Source organism: Salmo salar, unplaced genomic scaffold (assembly GCF_905237065.1).
Source record: "Salmo salar unplaced genomic scaffold, Ssal_v3.1, whole genome shotgun sequence".
Lineage (NCBI taxonomy): Eukaryota > Metazoa > Chordata > Actinopteri > Salmoniformes > Salmonidae > Salmo > Salmo salar.
This window is the reverse complement of record NW_025548802.1, coordinates 80,032-102,500: the sequence shown is the minus strand read 5'-3', so window position 1 is coordinate 102,500 and position 22,469 is coordinate 80,032. Positions and strand designations below refer to the sequence as shown.

Sequence of the window (22,469 nt, the reverse complement as noted above, 5' to 3'; positions counted from 1 at the left end):
GTACTCTACCATCTATTAATCTACTGTACTCTACCACCTATTAATCTACTGTAATCTACCACCTATTAATCTACTGTAATCTACCATCTATTCATCTACTGTACTCTACCATCTATTAATCTACTGTACTCTACCACCTATTAATCTACTGTACTCTACCATCTATTAATCTACTGTAATCTACCATCTATTAATCTACTGTACTCTACCACCTATTAATCTACTGTAATCTACCATCTATTCATCTACTGTACTCTACCATCTATTAATCTACTGTACTCTACCATCTAGTAATCTACTGTACTCTACCACCTATTCATCTACTGTACTCTACCATCTATTCATCTACTGTAATCTACCATCTATTCATCTACTGTAATCTACCATCTAGTAATCTACTGTACTCTACCATCTAGTAATCTAATGTACTCTACCATCTATTCATCTACTGTAATCTACCATCTAGTAATCTAATGTACTCTACCATCTATTCATCTACTGTAATCTACCATCTAGTAATCTACTGTAATCTACCATCGATTAATCTACTGTACTCTACCACCTATTAATAATGTGCATCCCAAATGGCACCCTATTCCCATCCCCCTACCAAAAGTAGTGCACTATACAGGGAATAGGGTACTATTCTGGCTCTGTATCTACTGCCTAAATATCACCGACTTTACTGAATGTCAAATGCTTCAACCATTCATTTAATTGGTTTATTATGCAAACTGTATACTTGGCAGAAATCATCATGCATGGCTACTTGCAAAGCTGACATGTTCAGACATCTGATGAGAGAAATAATGAGATGGAATGGAAGAGAGATGTAGAATCACTAGTCCTGGTTCAACCAGTCAATTACAATCACCATTACAGGTCCATTACAGGTCCATTACAATCACTATTACAGGTCCATTACAATCACCATTACAGGTCAATTACAATCACCATTACAGGTCCATTACAATCACCATTACAGGTCCATTACAATCACCATTACAGGTCAATTACAATCACCATTACAGGTCCATTACAATCACCATTACAGGTCCATTACAATCACCATTACAGGTCCATTACAATCACAATTACAGGTCCATTACAATCACCATTACAGGTCCATTACAATCACCATTACAGGTCCATTACAATCACCATCACAGGCTATTTTGTTGAAGAATACTATTTTTTTTGTGCTTATGTATTAATGTTTTCCAGTATTCATCTACTCCCTCTACTAATCCCTAATCCTCTCTGAGGTAACTGAATAGTGATTTCCATCTGGTATTTATGCATCCGTGTGTGTTTGTGTTTGTTCAGTTATGAGCCAAACAGCTACAAATGGTTGAATGTGACTTCCTTTTCCCAGTTCCCACAACCCCCCACTACACTTCTCTTGCACATCATCCCAACCTCGATTCCTAAAAGGGCCTTCATGTGTCCCTTGGTTTCCACTGCAGCCAATATCCCCCGGCCTAATTGGTTCAATTTGTTTCTTCCCCTTTGTCTGCATTGGTGCCGGTGTTAACCCTCCATGCAGATTATAGTGGTGATGGAACTCTCTTTCTAATTTACACACCCTTCAAGACATTATTGTCTTATTGAACCAATCGTATTGATAAAGATAATGAACTCTTGATTAGGACTTAAGGGGAAAAAACATAACAGTTCGACACAGCATGCGAACACACACACACACACACACACACACACACACACACACACACACACACACACACACACACACACACACACACACACACACACACACACACCTTTCATTGCCTCTTAGTTTTTAATAACCTAGTCATAACCTAGCAATAATATTTAACACCATTATCTGGGACAGTTACTACTACAATATCCCAACTCAACCCCTGGGTATTCCCACAGAGAGAGTCGACTGCATAATGTGACTACTACTGAATATACATGGAGGAACTGTATAGATTTTGCTTCACAACTTATTCTGCTCTACTGCATGTGAGGAACAGTCATAAGTTGTAGTTGTTGTTGTGGTAATTGTCTCAGTGGGTTAAACTGCTATCCTTGACCCATGACTACATGAGACTGGGTGACTAGAGGAGAGGCATTCACAGCAGAGGACTTTGTTGTTCCTGTGTGGGTGGAAAGAGAGGGGGAGGGAGAAACAGTGAAGGGGGATGGAGTGAGAGAGAGAGATCACCAGTTAAGTGTTTTCCCTATGTGCCTGAAGGCTGGGAAAGATTGATAACACTCTGGTGATGACGTGACATTGCCATCGCGGTGTGTGTGTGTGTTCCTGTGTGTGAACGTGTGTTCTGCACCAGTCCCTATCTCTCTTTCTTATGAAACCCTCACACAGAGCACACAGGGGTGACATTAGAAAACCCAGAGCTGTCTCATCTGAGGCCAACAGCAAACCCTTTAAACCCAGTGTTTTTACAACACACTAAGACCTGCTCCTCACATAAAACACATCCAAAGTGTTACGGAAGGAAGATAGATAAATCACGGTCTAAACAGCATTCATATCCTCTAAAGAACAATTGTTCATTAAAATATGCATTCGTTTGATTATGTGAATGTAAATACAATTCCTGACTGGGGTTTACTGATAAAAATGAATGATTTTTGTAATCTATGGAGAGGGTCTTTCATTCAGAGGACTGGATGTGACAGGGCTATTGTGATGGAAATCAATGGGATGCGGTGAGAGGAAAAGAAAAGACAGGGAATCTCCTTAGTGATTATGCTCCTCCCTCCTTCCCTCTCTCTTCCCTCCCTCCCTCCCTCCCTCCCTCCCTCCCTCCCTCCCTCCCTCCCTCCAGGCCCACAGTGACGAGGCAGTCCGTGTGTGTCTGCGGGAGCGGGGCCAGGAGGTGCTGGTGCTCCAGAGAGTGTCGTCACAGCGGCCAGCCCCCTCTGCATCGGCCAGGGGAGGGGGGAGACCAGAGGAGGGGGACAGGAGGTAAGCCTCTCTGTCGCTCCGCTTTCACCCCTCCCTCTCACTCTCTCTCTTTCCGCCCTCCTTCTAGTCGTTCTCCTCCTCAGTCTCCACACACACACACACACACACACACACACATACACTTCTAAACACAGGCGGCGTGTGCTTGCATTGCAGCTCACAGCACACAGATGGATGGAGCTAGCGTGTGTGTGAGAGAGAGTGAGTAAGCCGGGAGTGAGCCGTAGCTGGCTGACTGGCTGACTGGCTGACTGGCTGACTGGCTGTGTAGACACAGGGGAGAGTGTCACCGTCTCAGGCTGGGTGTGGAGAACTCTCTCTGGGGTAGGGAGACCACAGGACCAGGGTTCTCCCAGGGCTCTATAGCAGCTGCAGCAGGTGGACAGCTAGGCGGATGGGCCAATGGGTGGCTGAGGGAAGGCATGCAGCAGTAACCACGGCAACAGTGTTACCGGCTGTAAGGGGCACAGGGACATGCTGAGGATGGGCACTCGGCCGCGGCCACCCCCGGACCTGCGGCAGCGGGAGGAGGGCAGGCTGCTGGCAGCGGTGGCTCTGGTGGAGCAGGAGGAGGATGAGGAGGAAGACTCAGAGGAAGGCAGCAGTGGAAGCGGGGGCAGTGACAGCGCCAGCTGGGCAGAGGAAGGGGCCAAGGCCACCAAAGTCCCCACCTTCGATGTCCCCTACTTCCGCTACATAGACGAGGAGGAGTCAGAGGGAGAGGGGGATGGACAGGAGGTGTGGAGCAGCAGTCGCTCTCTGTCCTCCATCGAGGACGACTCGTCCAGTGACAGTGTTGTCTCTGACAGGTACGTGGTGGTGTCAGGGACCCCAGAGAAGATCCTAGAACACCTGCTGTCTGTCCTGAGGCTGGACAACCACCGTGATGACCAGGAGAACACACAGCAGACTAAGGAGTCAGGTCAGTCACTTACCCCCCCAAATCAATATTTCTTGGCCTCTGGCTACTACTTTTAATCTATGTTAATCTATGTTAATCTATGCTAAACTATGTGAATATTTTTAAAGAGGCGTGAGAGAGATAGAGAGACTGTTCATATTTTATTGTATATTTCACTTTTGTTTATTATCTATTTCACTTGCTTTGGCAATGTAAACATATGTTTCCCATGCCAATAAAGCCCCTTAAATTGAAGAGAGAGAGAGAGAGAGCGAGAGAGAGGAGTGTCTCTTACTAAAGAGGGATAAATGACTATGTATGGTGATGAGGAAATAGGGTGATAGAGAAAGAGAGAGACTAGATTGAGAGAGATAAAGTGAGAGATGCAGGCTGCTCCTGGGAGAGTGATATATAGAGCGTTGGTAAATGGGAGAAGAGAGGTGGGAGGCTGATATATAGAGCAGTGGGAGATGAAAGAAGGGAGATGGGAGACTGATATACAGAGCAGTGGGAGATGACAGAAGAGAGGCTGATATACAGAGCAGTGGGAGATGGGAGAAGGGAGATGGGAGGCTGATATATAGAGCAGTGGGAAATGGGAGATGGGAGGCTGATATATAGAGCAGTGGGAGATGGGAGAAGGAAGAAGGGAGGCTGATATACAGAGCAGTGGGAGATAGGAGAAGGAAGAAGGGAGGCTGATATACAGAGCAGTGGGAGATAGGAGAAGGAAGAAGGGAGGCTGATATACAGAGCAGTGGGAGATGGGAGAAGGGAGAATGATATATAGAGCAGTGGGAGATGGGAGATAGATGCAGCCGGTCCAAGATTAGTTCCCTATCAGGCTGCCTGCTCCATGCCTTGCTCCTGCCAGACCACATCATTGCTCATTCTGATGAGTAAGTGTGTGTTTGTGGCGTCACTGAACTTATCTGAACACTTAGACCTTCTCTAGAGGTCACGAGAATCACGAGCAAATGCAAGAAGCAGTGTAGAGGACGTATCAGGAAATTGTGATTTTTGAGTCAATTTGATGTTCAGATCGGTGTTCTATAAGCAGGGGATAGGGACTCAGCTCTGTATGTCCCAATGAGACACTGATCGCCTGACAAAGATCCTTCATACAGTAACTCCAGAGTCCATTCAGTCCTGGCTCCTCTAAACTAGTCATCACTCTCTCCTCTCCCTCCCTGTTTTCTCCCCCTACCCTCGCTCTCTCTCTGTTCATTCTGCAACCCTGCTAATGCTACTGTTGGGGCCCTGGGCGGCTCTCACTGCTCCCTCCAGAATAACAAGGGGGGGAGATCATACGGGATAATATGGAATCTCAGCTTCACTAAAAACCATGCAACTATAAAATATTGTCTCTACTAAACCTGTCATGAGGAGATGGTGATGTTCTGATGAGAAGTCATTTGCTTCACGAAGGCAGCCGGCCATGTGAAGACATATGGCTATGTTCCAAATGGTACCCTGTTCTCTAAGTAGTGCACTACTTAGGGAATAGGATGCCATTTAGGACGTTGTAGTCAATGTGTTGGGGGTTGATGATAAGCAGAGCTAATATAAATCTCCTCATATATAATTGATATCTCAATGAAGTGAAAAGAACAATCTTTACAAATATAATATGCAAGCTGCTATAGCTGTTGAGGGTTAGTTCCCAGATACCCAGGCTAACCCAGACATTATAAAGAATGCAAAAGATATCTTTCTGCCAGAGAGCACTTTTTTTAAAGAACACCACAGGCATGTTTGAGGAAGATGTGATCACCATAAGCCGATAATGTAATGTACAGCTCTACACATCATTGTATTCTACTATATACCTTATCCCAGTGTTATTCAAAGTCGGGGTCATGACCCTTAGTGGGGTCACGGGGGAACCCCCGCCCCACCAAAAAAATGAACTGTTTTTTTGGGGGGAACAAAGAAATAAGAGTACAGATTACTGTATGGGACAATATACACATGTTTTTGAGAAAGATAATGACACTTAATTTTATTGAGTAAATGTATCTATTGGTTTCTTTTAATTTTGAAGATCATTTTTTGATGTAAAACCTAAATGTACCGATTTCAAGCTTGCGTCATTGGATTTGGGGTGGGGTCTCGAGAAGTTACGGGATCCCAACTGAAACAGTTTGAATACCACTGCTCTTGTCAAATGTAGTACACTATAAAGGGAATAGGGTACCATGTGGGATGCAACCATCGCTCAGTGTTGGGTAGTGTTCACACTTGCCTTCTCTCCCTGAGCCAAACCTCTGAGTGCTGCTATTGATTCCCCCTCAGCACAGATTCACTCATTACCAGAAAGTACACATCACAAAACAAACAAAGTCCAACTGGAACATTGTGTTACCATCTACTTAACGAGAGAAGAGATTGTCAACAAAGAAGATTGATGTTTTGGTTTGAGGTCTGTCCTGTTCACTAACGAGCAGACTGATTCTTAACCCATAATGCATTGCAATTCTGCTTCTGTGGAATGTGTCCCAAATGGCATCCTACTCCCTATAGTGCACTACTGTTGACCCGAGCTCTCTTTAAAAGTAGTGCACTACAAAAGGAATAGGGGAACATTTAGGACACACGCATGGTAGGCCTAGATTCTTTTTAATGTGTTATTTTTAATAATCAGACCACTGCATTATGCACACGTTGTTGTATGTGATTCAATGCCTTCATTATGAATCTACAGTGGGGGAAAAAGTATTTGATCCCCTGCTGATTTTGTATGTTTGCCCACTTACAAAGAAATTATCAGTCTATAATTATAATGGTAGGTTTATATGAACAGTGAGAGACAGAATAACAACAAAAAATCCAGAAAACGCATGTCAAAAATGTTATAAAATGATTTTCATTTTAATGAGGGAAATAAGTATTTGACCCCTCTGCAAAACATGACTTAGTACTTGGTGGCAAAACCCTTGTTGGCAATCACAGAGTTCAGACGTTTCTTGTAGTTGGCCACCAGGTTTGCACACATCTCAGGAGGGATTTTGTCCCACTCCTCTTTGCAGATCTTCTCCAAGTCATTAAGGTTTCAAGGCTGACGTTTGGCAACTTGAACCTTCAGCTCCCTCCACAGATTTTCTATGGGATTAAGGTCTGGAGACTGGCTAGGCCACTCCAGGACCTTAATGTGCTTCTTCTTGAGCCACTCCTTTGTTGCCTTGGCCATGTGTTTTGGGTCATTGTCATGCTGGAATACCCATCCATGACCCATTTTCAATGCCCTGGCTGAGGGAAGGAGGTTCTCACCCAAGATTTGACAGTACATGGCCCCGTCAAATGATGCGGTGAAGTTGTCCTGTCCCCTTAGCAGAAAAACACCCCCAAAGCATAATGTTTCCACCTCCATGTTTGATGGTGGAGATGGTGTTCTTGGGGTCATAGGCAGCATTCCTCCACCTCCAAACACGGCGAGTTGAGTTGATGCCAAAGAGCTCTATTTTGGTCTCATCTGACCACAACAATTTCACCAGTTGTCCTCTGAATCATTCAATGTTCATTGGCAAACTTCAGACCGGCATGTATATGTATTCTTGAGCAGGGGGGACCTTGCGGGCGCTGCAGGATTTCAGTCCTTCACTGCGTAGTGTGTTAATAATTGTTTTCTTGGTGACTATGGTCCCAGCTGCCTTGAGATCATTGACAAGATCCTCCCGTGTAGTTCTGGGCTGATTCCTCACCGTTCTCATGATCATTGCAACTCCACGAGGTGAGATCTTGCATGGAGCCCCAGGCCGAGGGAGATTGACAGTTATTTTGTGTTTCTTCCATTTGCGAATAATCGCACCAAATGTTGTCACCTTCTCACCAAGCTGCTTGGCGATGGTCTTGTAGCCCATTCCAGCTTTGTGTAGGTCTACAATCTTGTCCCAGACATCCTTGGAGAGCTCTTTGGTCTTGGCCATGGTGGAGAGTTTGGAATCTGATTGATTGATTGCTTCTGTGGACAGGTGTCTTTTATACAGGTAACAAGCTGCGGTTAGGAGCACTCCCTTTAAGAGTGTGCTCCTGATCTCAGCTCATTACAGGTATTAAAGACACCTGGGAGCCAGAAATCTTTCTGATTGAGAGGGGGTCAAATACTTATTTCCCTCATTAAAATGCAAATCAATTTATAACATTTTTAACATGCGTTTTCTGGATTTTTTGTTTCTTTGTCAGTGGGCAAACATACAAAATCAGCAGGGGATCAAATACTTTTTTCCCCCACTGTATGTAATTGCTCTCTGGTGTATTGTCAGAGATGACTACTGGTATAATATCAGAGATGACTACTGGTGTATTGTCAGAGATGACTACTGGTATAATATCAGAGATGACTACTGGTATAATATCAGAGATGACTACTGGTGTATTATCAGAGATGACTACTGGTATAATATCAGAGATGACTACTGGTGTATTGTCAGAGATGACTGCTGGTATAATATCAGAGATGACTACTGGTACATTATCAGAGATGACTGCTGGTATAATTTCAGAGATGACTGCTTATTGAAATGCATAGCTGGGATGCTTGTTGTGTAATGGGAAAGTAAATCTGGTTTGACGTGAGTGTTTGGATGAAGTCATGGCTATTGTATGATAGATTTGCATGCACATGCTACAGTAATATAATAATCGCACACTTACAATTTTACTTACATATTCATTCCACGTTAGCTTTCTCTTCCAAGTAACTTTACTTGTAGGGGAGAATATGAATAGATATCAATGCCCATAGTACATAGAGATATAGATGAATAACATCAATGTACAATTTCTCATGCAATTTGCATGCAAATCCATTTGCTTCTTTCTCTCCTTCCTCGATTAAGTGGAAGATATGGACTGTGTCCTCAACTAATCTCTCCCTGGTCAAGTTCTAGTGGTAGTAACAGGGGCTGTGGGCCTATCTGTGCTGTGTTCAGTGAAGTAAAGGCAGAACAGAGTCTGTGTCCCAAATGGCACCCTATACCCTATGTAGCGTACTACTTCTGACCAAAGCCCTATGGACACTGGTCAGAAGTAATGCACTATAAAGGGAAAAGGGTGCCATTTGGGACACAGAGAGATTGACTGACCGTTGGTTAATAGAATAGAGTCTATGTCCCCAGGCCATTCACTGATCCTGCAGACTGCTTCAGCATGAAAACAGTAAGGAGGAAGACCTGGGCTCTTATTGTAGTTAGCTGTGAGTAATATTTATAATGTAAGAGATATTTCCAGCATGGCTAGACTTGCAAAATGATGGTAACTTTCCTAATATTCCTAGGAATTCTGTTTGGAGGATTCTGGACTTCCTGCTTCTATCCTCCTGAATCCAGGATCTTTCAAACTGGGATTTCAGGAAAACCTGAGAATTTTACAAGCCCAAGCATTGCTCAGCCCATAGCCTATTCTTTCATTTGCTGTGGTTTCCTAAAGCGTCTTAGGGCTAGGCCCCTTTTTTCTCCACATCCTGTCTGAATGACGTGCCCGAAGTAAACTGCCTGTAGCTCAGGCCCTGAAGCCAGGATATGCATATAATGTTAAAATAATGTAAGAGAATATAACACAATAGATATGGTAGGAGAAAATGCTGAACGAGTGGATTACTCAAATCGATGGCGCCAACTAAACAAACTTTTTGGGATATAAAGAAGGATTTTAACTAACAAAACAACACAACATGTTATAGCTGGGACCATTTGGATGACAGATCAGAGGAAGATTTTCAAAAAGTAACTGAACATTTAATCGTTATTTGTGAATGTATGAAACCTGTGCCCGTGGAAAGATATTTTGATGTGTGGCGCCATCCTCAAACAATCGCATGGCATGTTTTTGCTGTAATAGTTACTGTAAAATCGGACAGTGCAGTTAGATTAACAGGAATTTAAGCTTTCAGCCGATATAAGACACTTATATGTACATAAAGGTTTAAAATCCATAATATTTAAGATTATTTATTTGAATTGCGCCCTCCAGTTTCACCGCTAGTGGGACTCCTATTTCTAACATTGCAGGATTACAGTAGTTATTGCCGTTGGACCTCACCATACATACGAGTTGGATTTTCTCTTTTTAATGTAATATTTTTTGTACAAGCAGGGAGACTCATTTCAGGATGTCATGGGACGATTGGAGCCATCTTCTCATAGAAGATAACTTACCCTGGTTCAAATCCAGGCTTTATCACAACTGGCCGTGATTGGGAGACCCATAGGGCGGCGTACAATTGGCCCAGTGTCGTCTGGGTTTCACAATTGTACGCCGACATTGTAAATAAGAATTAGTTCTTAACTGACTTGCCAGTTAAATAAAGGTTACATAAAAAATAGAGTGTTTTTAAGGATACTCCTCAGACTGGGGTCAGTTCAGGGTTATCTGGAATGAACAGACACAAGAGATGTAATGTCGTACCAGCAGCACAAGAGGTGTGTATGTGTGTATGTTTCTCTTTTTAATGTAATATTTTTTGTATAAGCAGGAAGACTCATTTCAGGATGCCATGGTACTATTGACCTAAATATGCCACGAGAGCAGAGTGCTTCATACTGTAGAGAAGTACATGATGGGAAGCAGAACCTGCTAATGAGCTAAGCCTCTTGCAGAGTCTAGCCCCATCCCATAATTAAATATTCATTGGCTGGTTTAGGCATCCTATTCCCTATAGTGCAACTGTTTTGGCCAGGTGCCAATTAAGACGCAATAGTTTTAATAACTCATAGAAGACGGCTTGGCCTGCTCAGTGGATAGTAGTGTTTATTATGGATACTGCTGGCCCATCCTACAGCTCAGTGGATAGTAGTGTTTATTATGGATACTGCTGGCCCATCCTACAGCTCAGTGGATAGTAGTGTTTATTATGGATACTGCTGGCCCATCCTACAGCTCAGTGCGTAGTAGTGTTTATTATGGATACTGCTGGTCCATCCTACAGCTCAGTGGATAGTAGTGTTTATTATGGATACTGCTGGTCCATCCTACAGCTCAGTGGATAGTAGTGTTTATTATGGATACTGCTGGCCAATCCTACAGCTCAGTGGGTATTAGTATTTAATATGGATACTGCTGGCCCATCCTACAGCTCAGTGGATAGTAGTGTTTATTATGGATACTGCTGGTCCATCCTACAGCTCAGTGGATAGTAGTGTTTATTATGGATACTGCTGGCTCATCCTACAGCTCAGTGGGTGTTAGTGTTTATTATGGATACTGCCGGTCCATCCTACAGCTCAGTGGATAGTAGTGTTTATTATGGATACTGCTGGCCCATCCTACAGCTCAGTGGATAGTAGTGTTTATTATGGATACTGCTGGCCCATCCTACAGCTCAGTGGGTATTAGTGTTTATTATGGATACTGCTGGCCCATCCTACAGCTCAGTGGGTATTAGTATTTATTATGGATACTGCTGGTCCATCCTAAAGCTCAGTGCGTAGTAGTGTTTATTATGGATACTGCTGGACCATCCTACAGCTCAGTGGATAGTAGTGTTTATTATGGATACTGCTGGCCCATCCGACAGCTCAGTGGATAGTAGTGTTTATTATGGATACTGCCGGTCCATCCTACAGCTCAGTGGATAGTAGTGTTTATTATGGATACTGCTGGCCCATCCTACAGCTCAGTGGATAGTAGCGTTTATTATGGATACTGCTGGCCCATCCTACAGCTAATGGGTATTAGTGTTTATTATGGATACTGCTGGTCCATCCTACAGCTCAGTGGATAGTAGTATGTATTATGGATACTGCTGACCCATCCTACAGCTCAGTGGGTATTAGTGTTTATTATGGATGCTGCTGGCCCATCCATTATTATGGATACTGCTGGCCCATCCTACAGCTCAGTGGATAGTAGTGTTTATTATGGATACTGCTGGCCCATCCTACAGCTCAGTGGATAGTAGTGTTTATTATGGATACTGCTCAGACGGGTCAGGTCAGTGGATAGTAGTGTTTATTATGGATACTGCTCAGACGGGTCAGGCCAGTGGATAGTAGTGTTTATTATGGATACTGCTCAGACGGGTCAGCTCAGTGGATAGTAGTGTTTTTTATGGATACTGCTCAGACGGGTCAGCTCAGTGGATAGTAGTGTTTATTATGGATACTGCTGGCCCATCCTACAGCTCAGTGGATAGTGGTGTTTATTATGGATACTGCTGGCCCATCCTACAGCTCAGTGGATAGTAGTGTTTATTATGGATACTGCTGGCCCATCCTACAGCTCAGTGGATAGTAGTGTTTATTATGGACACTGCTGGCCCATCCTACAGCTCAGTGGATAGTAGTGTTTATTATGGATACTGCTGGCCCATCCTACAGCTCAGTGGATAGTAGTGTTTATTATGGATACTGCTGGCCCATCCTACAGCTCAGTGGATAGTAGTGTTTATTATGGATACTGCTGGCCCATCCTACAGCTCAGTGGGTATTAGTGTTTATTATGGATACTGCTGGCCCATCCTACAGCTCAGTGGATAGTGGTGTTTATTATGGATACTGCTGGCCCATCCTACAGCTCAGTGGATAGTAGTGTTTATTATGGATACTGCTGGCCCATCCTACAGCTCAGTGGATAGTAGTGTTTATTATGGATACTGCTGGCCCATCCTACAGCTCAGTGGATAGTAGTGTTTATTATGGATACTGCTGGCCCATCCTACAGCTCAGTGGATAGTAGTGTTTATTATGGATACTGCTGGTCCATCCTACAGCTCAGTGGATAGTAGTGTTTATTATGGATACTGCTGGCCCATCCTACAGCTCAGTGGGTATTAGTGTTTATTATGGATACTGCTGGCCCATCCTACAGCTCGGTGGATAGTAGTGTTTATTATGGATACTGCTGGCCCATCCTACAGCTCAGTGGGTATTAGTGTTTATTATGGATACTGCTGGTCCATCCTACAGCTCAGTGGATAGTAGTGTTTATTATGGATACTGCTGGCCCATCCTACAGCTCAGTGGATAGTAGTGTTTATTATGGATACTGCAGGCCCATCCTACAGCTCAGTGGGTAGTAGTGTTTATTATGGATACTGCTGGCCCATCCTACAGCTCAGTGGGTATTAGTGTTTATTATGGATACTGCTGGCCCATCCTACAGCTCAGTGGATAGTAGTGTTTATTATGGATACTGCTCAGACAGGTCAGGTCAGTGGATAATAGTGTTTCTTATGGATACTGCTCAGACGGGTCAGGTCAGTGGATAGTTGTGTTTATTATGTATACTGCTCAGACGGGTCAGGTCAGTGGATAGGTGCTTTTATTATGGATACTGCTCAGACGGGTCAGGTCAGTGGATAGCAGTGTTTATTATGTATACTGCTCAGACGGGTCAGCTCAGTGGATAGTAGTGTTTATTATGGATACTGCTCAGACGGGTCAGGTCAGTGGATAGTAGTGTTTATTATGGATACTGCTCAGACGGATCAGGTCAGTGGATAGTAGTGTTTATTATGGATACTGCTCAGACGGGTCAGGTCAGTGGATAGTAGTGTTTATTATGGATACTGCCGGTCGATCCTACAGCTCAGTGGATAGTAGTGTTTATTATGGATACTGCTGACCCATCCTACAGCTCATTGGGTATTAGTGTTTATTATGGATACTGCTGGTCCATCCTACAGCACAGTGGATAGTAGTGTTTATTATGGATACTGCTGGCCCATCCTACAGCTCAGTGGATAGTAGTGTTTATTATGGATACTGCTGGTCCATCCTACAGCTCAGTGGGTATTACTGTTTATTATGGATACTGCAGGCCCATCCTACAGCTCAGTGGGTAGTAGTGTTTATTATGGATACTGCTGGCCCATCCTACAGCTCAGTGGGTATTAGTGTTTATTATGGATACTGCTGGCCCATCCTACAGCTCAGTGGATATTAGTGTTTATTATGGATACTGCTGGTCCATCCTACAGCTCAGTGGATAGTAGTGTTTATTATGGATACTGCTGGACCATCCTACAGCTCAGTGGGTGTTAGTGTTTATTATGAATACTGCTGGTCCATCCTACATCTCAGTGGATAGTAGTGTTTATTATGGATACTGCTGGCCCATCCTACAGCTCAGTGGATAGTAGTGTTTATTTTGGATACTGCTGGCCAATCCTACAGCTCAGTGGGTATTAGTGTTTATTATGGATACTGCTGGCCCATCCTACAGCTCAGTGGGTATTAGTATTTATTATGGATAGTGCTGGTCCATCCTAAAGCTCAGTGCATAGTAGTGTTTATTATGGATACTGCTGGCCCATCCTACAGCTCAGTGGATAGTAGTGTTTATTATGGATACTGCTGGCCCATCCTACAGCTCAGTGGATAGTAGTGTTTATTATGGATACTGCTGGCCCATCCTACAGCTCAGTGGATAGTAGTGTTTATTATGGATACTGCTGGCCCATCCTACAGCTCAGTGGATAGTAGTGTTTATTATGGATACTGCTGGCCCATCCTAGAGCTCAGTGGATAGTAGTGTTTATTATGGATACTGCTGGCCCATCCTACAGCTCAGTGGATAGTAGTGTTTATTATGGATACTGCTGGTCCATCATACAGCTCAGTGGATAGTAGTGTTTATTATGGATACTGCTGGCCCATCCTACAGCTCAGTGGGTATTAGTGTTTATTATGGATACTGCTGGCCCATCCTACAGCTCAGTGGATAGTAGTGTTTATTATGGATACTGCTGGCCCATCCTACAGCTCAGTGGATAGTAGTGTTTATTATGGTTACTGCTGGCCCATCCTACAGCTCAGTGGGTATTAGTGTTTATTATGGATACTGCTGGTCCATCCTACAGCTCAGTGGATAGTAGTATGTATTATGGATACTGCTGACCCATCCTACAGCTCAGTGGGTATTAGTGTTTATTATGGATGCTGCTGGCCCATCCTTTATTATGGAAACTGCTGGCCCATCCTACAGCTCAGTGGATAGTAGTGTTTATTATGGATACTGCTGGCCCATCCTACAGCTCAGTGGATAGTAGTGTTTATTATGGATACTGCTGGCCCATCCTACAGCTCAGTGGATAGTAGTGTTTATTATGGATACTGCTGGACCATCCTACAGCTCAGTGGATAGTAGTGTTTATTACGGATACTGCTGGTCCATCCTACAGCTCAGTGGGTATTAGTGTTTATTATGGATACTGCTGGTCCATCCTACAGCTCAGTGGATAGTAGTGTTTATTATGGATACTGCTCAGACGGGTCAGGTCAGTGGATAGTAGTGTTTATTATGGATACTGCTCAGACGGGTCAGGTCAGTGGATAGTTGTGTTTATTATGTATACTGCTCAGACGGGTCAGGTCAGTGGATAGTAGTGTTTATTATGGATACTGCTCAGACGGGTCAGGTCAGTGGATAGCAGTGTTTATTATTGATACTTCTCAGACGGGTCAGCTCAGTGGATAGTAGTTTATTATGGATACTGCTCAGACGGGTCAGGTCAGTGGATAGTAGTGTTTATTATGGATACTGCTCAGACGGGTCAGGTCAGTGGATTGTAGTGTTTATTATGGATACTGCTCAGACGGGTCAGGTCAGTGGATTGTAGTGTTTATTATGGATACTGCTCAGACGGTCAGGTCAGTGGATAGTGGTGTTTATTATGGATACTGCTGGCCCATCCTACAGCTCAGCGGGTATTAGTGTTTATTATGGATACTGCTGGTCCATCCTACAGCTCAGTGGATAGTAGTGTTAATTATGGATACTGCTGGCCCATCCTACAGCTCAGTGGATAGTAGTGTTTATTATGGATACTGCCGGTCCATCCTACAGCTCAGTGGATAGTAGTGTTTATTATGGATACTGCTGGTCCATCCTACAGCTCAGTGGGTATTAGTGTTTATTATGGATACTGCTGGCCCATCCTACAGCTCAGTGGATAGTAGTGTTTATTATGGATACCGCAGGCCCATCGTACAGCTCAGTGGGTAGTAGTGTCTATTATGGATACTGCTGGCCCATCCTACAGCTCAGTGGATAGTGGTGTTTATTATGGATACTGCTGGCCCATCCTACAGCTCAGTGGATAGTAGTGTTTATTATGGATACTGCTGGCCAATCCTACAGCTCAGTGGATAGTAGTGTTTATTATGGATACTGCAGGCCCATCCTGCAGCTCAGTGGATAGTAGTGTTTATTATGGATACTGCTGACCCATCCTACAGCTCAGTGGATAGTAGTGTTTATTATGGATACTGCTGGCCCATCCTACAGCTCAGTGGATAGTAGTGTTTATTATGGATACTGCTCAGACAGGTCAGGTCAGTGGATAGTAGTGTTTATTATGGATACTGCTCAGATGGGTCAGGTCAGTGGATAGTAGTGTTTATTATGGATACTGCTCAGACGGGTCAGGTCAGTGGATTGTAGTGTTTATTATGGAAACTGCTCAGACGGGTCAGGTCAGTGGATTGTAGTGTTTATTATGGATACTGCTCAGACGGGTCAGGTCAGTGGATAGTAGTGTTTATTATGGATACTGCTCAGACGGGTCAGGTCAGTGGATAGTAGTGTTTATTATGGATACTGCCGGTCCATCCTACAGCTCAGTGGATAGTAGTGTTTATTATGGATACTGCTGACCCATCCTACAGCTCACTGGATAGTAGTGTTTATTATGGATACTGCTGGTCCATCCTACAGCTCAGTGGATAGTAGTGTTTATTATGGATACTGCTGGCCCATACTACAGCTCAGTGGGTATTAGTGTTTATTATGGATACTGCTGGCCCATCCTACAGCTCAGTGGATAGTAGTGTTTATTATGGATACTGCTGGCCCATCCTACAGGTCAGTGGGTATTAGTGTTTATTATGGATACTGCTGGTCCATCCTACAGCTCAGTGGATAGTAGTATGTATTATGGATACTGCTGACCCATCCTACAGCTCAGTGGGTATTAGTGTTTATTATGGATGCTGCTGGCCCATCCTTTATTATGGATACTGCTGGCCCATCCTACAGCTCAGTGGATAGTAGTGTTTATTATGGATACTGCTGGCCCATCCTACAGCTCAGTGGATAGTAGTGTTTATTATGGATACTGCTGGCCCATTCTACAGCTCAGTGGATAGTGGTGTTTATTATGGATACTGCAGGCCCATCCTGCAGCTCAGTGGATAGTAGTGTTTATTATGGATACTGCTGGCCCATCCTACAGCTCAGCGGGTATTAGTGTTTATTATGGATACTGCTGGTCCATCCTACAGCTCAGTGGATAGTAGTGTTTATTATGGATACTGCTGGCCCATCCTACAGCTCAGTGGGTATTAGTGTTTATTATGGATACTGCTGGCCCATCCTACAGCTCAGTGGGTATTAGTATTTATTATGGATAGTGCTGGTCCATCCTAAAGCTCAGTGCATAGTAGTGTTTATTATGGATACTGCTGGCCCATCCTACAGCTCAGTGGATAGTAGTGTTTATTATGGATACTGCTGGCCCATCCTACAGCTCAGTGGATAGTAGTGTTTATTATGGATACTGCTGGCCCATCCTACAGCTCAGTGGATAGTAGTGTTTATTATGGATACTGTTGGCCCATCCTACAGCTCAGTGGATAGTAGTGTTTATTATGGATACTGCTGGCCCATCCTACAGCTCAGTGGATAGTAGTGTTTATTATGGATACTGCTGGCCCATCCTACAGCTCAGTGGATAGTAGTGTTTATTATGGATACTGCTGGCCCATCCTACAGCTCAGTGGATAGTAGTGTTTATTATGGATACTGCTGGCCCATCCTACAGCTCAGTGGATAGTAGTGTTTATTATGGATACTGCTCAGACAGGTCAGGTCAGTGGATAGTAGTGTTTATTATGGATACTGCTCAGACGGGTCAGGTCAGTGGATAGTAGTGTTTATTATGGATACTTCTCAGACGGGTCAGGTCAGTGGATTGTAGTGTTTATTATGGAAACTGCTCAGACGGGTCAGGTCAGTGGATTGTAGTGTTTATTATGGATACTGCTCAGACGGGTCAGGTCAGTGGATAGTAGTGTTTATTATGGATACTGCTCAGACGGGTCAGGTCAGTGGATAGTAGTGTTTATTATGGATACTGCCGGTCCATCCTACAGCTCAGTGGATAGTAGTGTTTATTATGGATACTGCTGACCCATCCTACAGCTCAGTGGATAGTAGTGTTTATTATGGATACTGCTGGTCCATCCTACAGCTCAGTGGATAGTAGTGTTTATTATGGATACTGCTGGCCCATACTACAGCTCAGTGGGTATTAGTGTTTATTATGGATACTGCTGGCCCATCCTACAGCTCAGTGGATAGTAGTGTTTATTATGGATACTGCTGGCCCATCCTACAGGTCAGTGGGTATTAGTGTTTATTATGGATACTGCTGGTCCATCCTACAGCTCAGTGGATAGTAGTATGTATTATGGATACTGCTGACCCATCCTACAGCTCAGTGGGTATTAGTGTTTATTATGGATGCTGCTGGCCCATCCTTTATTATGGATACTGCTGGCCCATCCTACAGCTCAGTGGATAGTAGTGTTTATTATGGATACTGCTCAGACAGGTCAGGTCAGTGGATAGTAGTGTTTATTATGGATACTGCTCAGACGGGTCAGGTCAGTGGATTGTAGTGTTTATTATGGATACTGCTCAGACGGGTCAGGTCAGTGGATTGTAGTGTTTATTATGGATACTGCTCAGACGGTCAGGTCAGTGGATAGTGGTGTTTATTATGGATACTGCTGGCCCATCCTACAGCTCAGCGGGTATTAGTGTTTATTATGGATACTGCTGGTCCATCCTACAGCTCAGTGGATAGTAGTGTTAATTATGGATACTGCTGGCCCATCCTACAGCTCAGTGGATAGTAGTGTTTATTATGGATACTGCCGGTCCATCCTACAGCTCAGTGGATAGTAGTGTTTATTATGGATACTGCTGGTCCATCCTACAGCTCAGTGGGTATTAGTGTTTATTATGGATACTGCTGGCCCATCCTACAGCTCAGTGGATAGTAGTGTTTATTATGGATACCGCAGGCCCATCCTGCAGCTCAGTGGATAGTAGTGTTTATTATGGATACTGCTGACCCATCCTACAGCTCAGTGGATAGTAGTGTTTATTATGGATACTGCAGGCCCATCCTGCAGCTCAGTGGATAGTAGTGTTTATTATGGATACTGCTGACCCATCCTACAGCTCAGTGGATAGTAGTGTTTATTATGGATACTGCTGGCCCATCCTACAGCTCAGTGGATAGTAGTGTTTATTATGGATACTGCTCAGACAGGTCAGGTCAGTGGATAGTAGTGTTTATTATGGATACTGCTCAGACGGGTCAGGTCAGTGGATAGTAGTGTTTATTATGGATACTGCTCAGACGGGTCAGGTAAGTGGATTGTAGTGTTTATTATGGATACTGCTCAGACGGGTCATGTCAGTGGATTGTAGTGTTTATTATGGATACTGCTCAGACGGGTCAGGTCAGTGGATAGTAGTGTTTATTATGGATACTGCTCAGACGGGTCAGGTCAGTGGATAGTAGTGTTTATTATGGATACTGCCGGTCCATCCTACAGCTCAGTGGATAGTAGTGTTTATTATGGATACTGCTGACCCATCCTACAGCTCAGTGGATAGTAGTGTTTATTATGGATACTGCTGGTCCATCCTACAGCTCAGTGGATAGTAGTGTTTATTATGGATACTGCTGGCCCATACTACAGCTCAGTGGGTATTAGTGTTTATTATGGATACTGCTGGCCCATCCTACAGCTCAGTGGATAGTAGTGTTTATTATGGATACTGCTGGCCCATCCTACAGGTCAGTGGGTATTAGTGTTTATTATGGATACTGCTGGTCCATCCTACAGCTCAGTGGATAGTAGTATGTATTATGGATACTGCTGACCCATCCTACAGCTCAGTGGGTATTAGTGTTTATTATGGATGCTGCTGGCCCATCCTTTATTATGGATACTGCTGGCCCATCCTACAGCTCAGTGGATAGTAGTGTTTATTATGGATACTGCTGGCCCATCCTACAGCTCAGTGGATAGTAGTGTTTATTATGGATACTGCTGGCCCATCCTACAGCTCAGTGGATAGTGGTGTTTATTATGGATACTGCTGGCCCATCCTACAGCTCAGTGGATAGTAGTGTTTATTATGGATACTGCTGGCCCATCCTACAGCTCAATGGATAGTAGTGTTTATTATGGATACTGCAGGCCCATCCTGCAGCTCAGTGGATAGTAGTGTTTATTATGGATACTGCTGGCCCATCCTACAGCTCAGCGGGTATTAGTGTTTATTATGGATACTGCTGGTCCATCCTACAGCTCAGTGGATAGTAGTGTTTATTATGGATACTGCTGGCCCATCCTACAGCTCAGTGGATAGTAGTGTTTATTATGGATACTGCCGGTCCATCCTACAGCTCAGTTGATAGTAGTGTTTATTATGGATACTGCTGGTCCATCCTACAGCTCAGTGGGTATAAGTGTTTATTATGGATACTGCTGGCCCATCCTACAGCTCAGTGGATAGTAGTGTTTATTATGGATACCGCAGGCCCATCGTACAGCTCAGTGGGTAGTAGTGTTTATTATGGATACTGATGGCCCATCCTACAGCTCAGTGGATAGTGGTGTTTATTATGGATACTGCTGGCCCATCCTACAGCTCAGTGGATAGTAGTGTTTATTATGGATACTGCTGACCCATCCTACAGCTCAGTGGATAGTAGTGTTTATTATGGATACTGCTGGTCCATCCTACAGCTCAGTGGGTAGTAGTGTTTATTATGGATACTGCTGGCCCATCCTACAGCTCAGTGGATAGTAGTGTTTATTATGGATACTGCTCAGACAGGTCAGGTCAGTGGATAGTAGTGTTTATTATGGATACTGCTCAGACGGGTCAGGTCAGTGGATAGTAGTGTTTATTATGGATACTGCTCAGACGGGTCAGGTCAGTGGATAGCAGTGTTTATTATTGATACTTCTCAGACGGGTCAGCTCAGTGGATAGTAGTTTATTATGGATACTGCTCAGACGGGTCAGGTCAGTGGATAGTAGTGTTTATTATGGATACTGCTCAGACGGGTCAGGTCAGTGGATAGCAGTGTTTATTATGGATACTGCTCAGACGGGTCAGGTCAGTGCATAGTAGTGTTTATTATGGATACTGCTCAGACGGGTCAGGTCAGTGGATAGTAGTGTTTATTATGGATACTGCTCAGACGGATCAGGTCAGTGGATAGTAGTGTTTATTATGGATACTGCTGGTCCATCCTACAGTTCAGTGCATAGTAGTGTTTATTATGGATACTGCTGACCCATCCTACAGCTCAGTGGGTATTAGTGTTTATTATGGATACTGCTGGCCCATCCTACAGCTCAGTGGGTATTAGTGTTTATTATGGATACTGCTGGCCCATCCTACAGCTCAGTGGGTATTAGTGTTAATTATGGATACTGCTGGTCCATCCTACAGCTCAGTGGATAGTAGTGTTTATTATGGATACTGCTCAGACGGGTCAGGTCAGTGGATAGTAGTGTTTATTATGGATACTGCTCAGACGGGTCAGGTCAGTGGATAGTAGTGTTTATTATGGATACTGCTCAGACGGGTCAGCTCAGTGGATAGTGGTGTTTATTATGGATACTGCTGGCCCATACTACAGCTCAGTGGATAGTAGTGTTTATTATGGATACTGCTGGCCAATCCTACAGCTCAGTGGATAGTAGTGTTTATTATGGATACTGCAGGCCCATCCTGCAGCTCAGTGGATAGTAGTGTTTATTAAGGATACTGCTGACCCATCCTACAGCTCAGTGGGTATTAGTGTTTATTATGGATACTGCTGGCCCATCCTACAGCTCAGTGGGTATTAGTGTTTATTATGGATACTGCTGGTCCATCCTACAGCTCAGTGGATAGTAGTGTTTATTATGGATACTGCTCAGACGGGTCAGGTCAGTGGATAGTAGTGTTTATTATGGATACTGCTCAGACGGGTCAGGTCAGTGGATAGTAGTGTTTATTATGGATACTGCTCAGACGGGTCAGGTCAGTGGATAGTAGTGTTTATTATGGATACTGCCGGTCCATCCTACAGCTCAGTGGATAGTAGTGTTTATTATGGATACTGCTGACCCATCCTACAGCTCAGTGGATAGTAGTGTTTATTATGGATACTGCTGGTCCATCTTACAGCTCAGTGGGTAGTAGTGTTTATTATGGATACTGCTGGCCCATCCTACAGCTCAGTGGATAGTAGTGTTTATTATGGATACTGCTCAGACAGGTCAGGTCAGTGGATAGTAGTGTTTATTATGGATACTGCTCAGACGGGTCAGGTCAGTGGATTGTAGTGTTTATTATGGATACTGCTCAGACGGGTCAGGTCAGTGGATTGTAGTGTTTATTATGGATACTGCTCAGACGGTCAGGTCAGTGGATAGTGGTGTTTATTATGGATACTGCTGGCCCATCCTACAGCTCAGCGGGTATTAGTGTTTATTATGGATACTGCTGGTCCATCCTACAGCTCAGTGGATAGTAGTGTTAATTATGGATACTGCTGGCCCATCCTACAGCTCAGTGGATAGTAGTGTTTAT

The 22,469-nt window shown here is 43.9% G+C and overlaps 1 protein-coding gene across 2 annotated transcripts in view; it reads left to right on the top strand.

The window, feature by feature from the left end:
- The first annotated feature begins 2,820 nt into the window (after positions 1-2,820).
- Positions 2,821-22,469, top strand: part of LOC106605879 (rap guanine nucleotide exchange factor 5) — an 83,824-nt gene continuing 64,175 nt past the window's right edge. The window contains exons 1-2 of one of the 2 annotated variants that reach the window (XM_045712770.1): positions 2,821-2,956; positions 3,766-3,878. Coding sequence is in view for 1 of the 2 variants with exons in the window: in XM_045712769.1 (XP_045568725.1) it covers positions 3,431-3,878 (448 nt within the window). In the remaining variant the exon portion in view is untranslated. Of the gene's footprint in view, positions 2,957-3,048; positions 3,879-22,469 lie in introns of those variants that run through there. The other variant, XM_045712769.1, reaches the window with a different exon arrangement.